The 4134-nt window shown below is 35.8% G+C and overlaps 1 protein-coding gene across 1 annotated transcript in view; it reads left to right on the top strand.

Annotated features, from left to right (window-relative positions):
• LOC106871350 (BTB/POZ domain-containing protein 8) overlaps window positions 1-4134 on the top strand; it is a 29772-nt gene that overhangs the window by 3711 nt on the left and 21927 nt on the right. Inside the window, exons 4-5 of the mRNA XM_052970008.1 lie at window positions 2143-2229; window positions 3189-3287. Of these exons, the coding sequence (XP_052825968.1) occupies window positions 2143-2229; window positions 3189-3287 (186 nt within the window). The remainder of the gene's footprint in view (window positions 1-2142; window positions 2230-3188; window positions 3288-4134) is intronic.

Genomic DNA, 4134 nt, shown 5'->3' with positions numbered 1-4134 from the left:
TATATATATATATATATATATATATATATATTTTCTCTGACACACATAAATTATTATAAACCAAACAAAAACTTCGTAGAACCTTTTACCAGAAGAAAGATTAAGTTGAAGATTCTATGACCCAGATTGGATTTTGTTAGAAAATACTGTGAATTGATGGTCAGTTGATTTAATTTGATGTAAATGTTATAATTGAAATGTGGGATTTGATTTAGAGTGTAATTGTTGGAGGTAACCTAGAAAATCACAAAGGAATTAATGGCAATAATTGTAGATCAAACTGTTTGTTGCTGTTTCGCGTTGATCTTTGTCTGGTTTGTTTATATACAATATTGATCATGGTTCTTATTAATGGCAAGAGATTTTTTTTTTCTTTTGTGTTGTCTCTTTTAACACTGTAGGCTTTAAGACAGAGGATGTCTATGTATGAATACATAGAAGTGTATGTTGTTTTGTCGGCAGTGATAGATGATTTTTAGATATAGGTGATATTGATGTGTACTCCAACTGGTGGGTCACTTCATCTGTCATCAGAGCCCCATGGTCGAACTAGGATTTTGATTCTATTGTAACATGCCAGTTCATTGCATATTGGTATAGATTAGCAATTGATTAAAATAACCCCGGTGTTTGACTTACGAGGTCTGATCAATAAGTATCCGGACTGTTGCCATAGTAACGAAGCTAGCGCATGCAGAGTAAAGCTGCTTGGCACAGGTTGACCTTGATCTCTGCTTTGCATGTGCACTAAGTTTTAACGTTCTAGCTCACTTCTGCTGTTTACAGCAGTGCTTGGAAGGAATGTGTGTAGTGTGTGATTGTTGCATTGACTATGACAGAAAGTTGTCATGGCAATACCTGCTCAGAGGCCTACAAAAAGTTGCAGATAGTGTATGGAGAGGAGTGTATGACCCGCACACAAGTGTACGAGTGGTTCAGATGTCTCCAAGATGGCTGAAAAAATGTCAATAGTGACGAATGTTCTGAGAACAGCAACCAGCAGAACTGCGAAAAGCATTGCAGAACTGCAAAAAACATCTCAGATGTGCATGCAGCTGTGAAGGAAAACCATTGAATTACCATTCATAAGTTATCAGAGAATGTGCAGTTTAGTTATGGTTCAGTTCAGTCCATTATCACTGAAGATTTGGGTATGAGACACATGTCTGCCAAGTTTGCACCAAAACTGCTTTAAGCTGACAGGAAAGATCAGTTGCACAAAATCTTGATTGTGTAGAGAATGATGAAAACTTTTTGAAAACTTTGCATAGGCCTCTGAGCAGGTATCACCAAGCTTTTGGCAAAATTTGATGCAGATCTCTCCCCAACTTTCTCTGTTATGGTCAATGCGACAATCACACACTACACACCTTCCTTCCAAGTACTGCTGTAAAAAGCAGAAGTTAGCTAGAATGTTAAAACTTAGTGCACATACACAACAGGGTTCAAGGTCAATCTGTGCCAAGTAGCTTCACCTTGCATGCTCTAGCTTCATTACTATGGCAACAGTCCGGATACTTATGTATCAGACCACATATTTTATAAACTCCTGAAGAATAAAGGGCAAGGTTGACTTCTAATGGGACTTGAACTCGGAATGTAAAATACTGAAAGAAATACTGCATAATATATTTTTTTGTATCACCACCCTAATGATTCTGCTGATTCATGACCTTATTGGTGACAAGTGTGAACTGACATGAAATAAACAACTATTTTTTTTATATCTTTCTTTTGGATGAGAAAATGAAAGCAACATCTCAACTGAAGAATTTCCCATCTGTGTATAGATGGGAACATTATAATGTGTGTGTGTGTGTGTAAATACATGTGTTAGATTTTATAAATCTCTTCATATTTATTCTATCTAATCAGAAGAGGGATTGACTCATAGCTGTAAGGTTTGGGTTACAAAGAAATAAAGGAAATAAACGAAGAAATTGTCTGTTATTTGCATTAGTTTAGCAGCAATCACCACCATTAATATGCTCCACGGTTTTAGGTTTTGTTTTTAATACTGGTATTGATTATCTAAGATAACATTGACTTTCTTTTCTTGATTAGTTTGGAACTATTTTCATTGTATGTTTTCCAACATAATTTCTTGAAAATAATATTTTTTTCTTCTCCTTTCTGTTGCAGCATGTTTGATGAAGCAATCCATCCAGACCTTACATTTAATATAGGGAACAATGAAATTTCTGCTCATAAAATCATCCTTCAAGCTAGGTAATTTAAATACAATCTGTTTCTGCATGAAGTTCAATTCTTTTAGGAGAACACTGTATTCAACTACATTACATATATTATGTTAAAAATAAAGGGAGAGGGAAATCTTAGTCAGGTATGGTCAGATTCAGAATTTGAGCTCATAACTGAAAGGGATGAAACTAACAATGGTAATGCATTTAGTCCAGCATCAGGCTATCTTGTGTATCTCTAAAATTATGATATTTATAAAGTTCTTTCAGCTGTATACATTATTTTATTCCATAAATCAAAAGTCAAGTTCAAATTCATGCAGAAAATTTTCCAATGTCACTAGTTTTGGAAAGTAGATTTTTTTTTAACATCAGTGTTGAATATGATTTTTTTTTTTTAATATTTTCAACTGATCCATGGTAGAGGTCATTTTTGGAAGCTTTTCAGACCCAGTTACCTTCCTATTCAAGTTTTTCATGCATGTATTGGCCTACAGGTTCTTTTTTATGCATCACCTCTGAGAGAGTCTGCAAAGACCATGGGTATTGTCCTTCCTTCCATAACTTATAATTTAACGTTTATGTTGACTTGGATTAGCTTGTGTGACAGGATCTGATTGGCCTAAGGACTCCAGTATCTGTTTGACATGGTTTCTAAAGCTGAATTGCTCTTTCTAATGCTAACCACTTTAAAGTGTGTACTGGGTGCCTTTTTCATGTAGCTTACAAGACCATGAAACCTTGAATAAGGAGGGAGAACTTTATGCTGGGAGAATAAGTAGTAGATAGTGGTAACATATGAGGGGAAACAGATTGGAGCAGAACAGGTTTCTTGTGGTAGAGAAGCTACATAACTACCCAGGTTTTAGAAGATGGGTGGGATGGGGAGAAGCTAGAAATCAGTGATGAGCTAATTTGTGAAAAAAGACAAAAAAAAAACATGATTACGTAATACAGTAAACTTAAATATTTTTTTTTGTTTTTCAGAGAAGGAGATATCTACAATCTATTGTTAAATAACCTGGCAAATGATAATTCTACAAATGCAAAAAATGTCACTTACAAAGAGGTCCGTGATTTTTTAAGGTAAGTTCATACGTCAGTTTTATCTCTTTTAGAGCTGTTTCTAACAAACGGCTGTCTAAAGTTCTGACTTTCTATTTTATCCCAGCTCTTCCAGATTTTCAAAATAGTCTTTGTAGAATAAGATATTAATTTCTTATACTAACACAAGGCCAGCATTTATAGGAGAGAGAGGGACAATACTTGAGCATATTTTATCGATCCCTATAGAGATGAAAGGCAAAATGGAATTCCTTTATTTTACTTATTTAGTCATTGGACTACAGCTATGCTGGAACACCACCTCAGAAGTTTTAGTTCACCAAATTAATCTCTGTACTTATTTTTTAAGTGTGTTTGTTCTTCTGTTAGTCTCTTAAAAAATATAAAAAGATTGCTTCATTACTGATCCGTGGCTGAAAAATAACTAATGTTGTTAATTTTCAATATTTCAAGCAGTTTAAGGTAGCAAATTGGCAGAATCAGTCATACACCAGGCAAAATGCTTAGCAGCATTTTGTCTTTACATTCATCATCATCATATGTCTGTTTTCCATGCTGGCATGGGTTGGATGGTTTGACCGAGGTCTGGAGAGCCAGTGGTTGCACCAGCCTCCAATCTGATCTGGTAGTGTTTCTACAGCTGGATGCCCTTCCTAACGCCAACCACTCCGAGAGTGTAGTGGGCGTGTTTTATGTGTCACTGGCACAGGAGCCACTCAGGCGGGCCTGGCATCAATCACGTTCGGCTGGTGTTTTTTACATGCCACCAGCACTGGAGCCAGTCAGGCGGACCTGGCATTGACCATATTCAAATTTTACCAAGGCTGACTTTACCTTTCATTCTTTAGTACATGATAAAAATAAGTAT

This window comes from Octopus bimaculoides, chromosome 8, assembly GCF_001194135.2.
Source record: "Octopus bimaculoides isolate UCB-OBI-ISO-001 chromosome 8, ASM119413v2, whole genome shotgun sequence".
NCBI lineage: Eukaryota > Metazoa > Mollusca > Cephalopoda > Octopoda > Octopodidae > Octopus > Octopus bimaculoides.
Note: the sequence above shows the minus strand (reverse complement) of the source record. Positions and strands in the feature narration are given on the sequence as shown.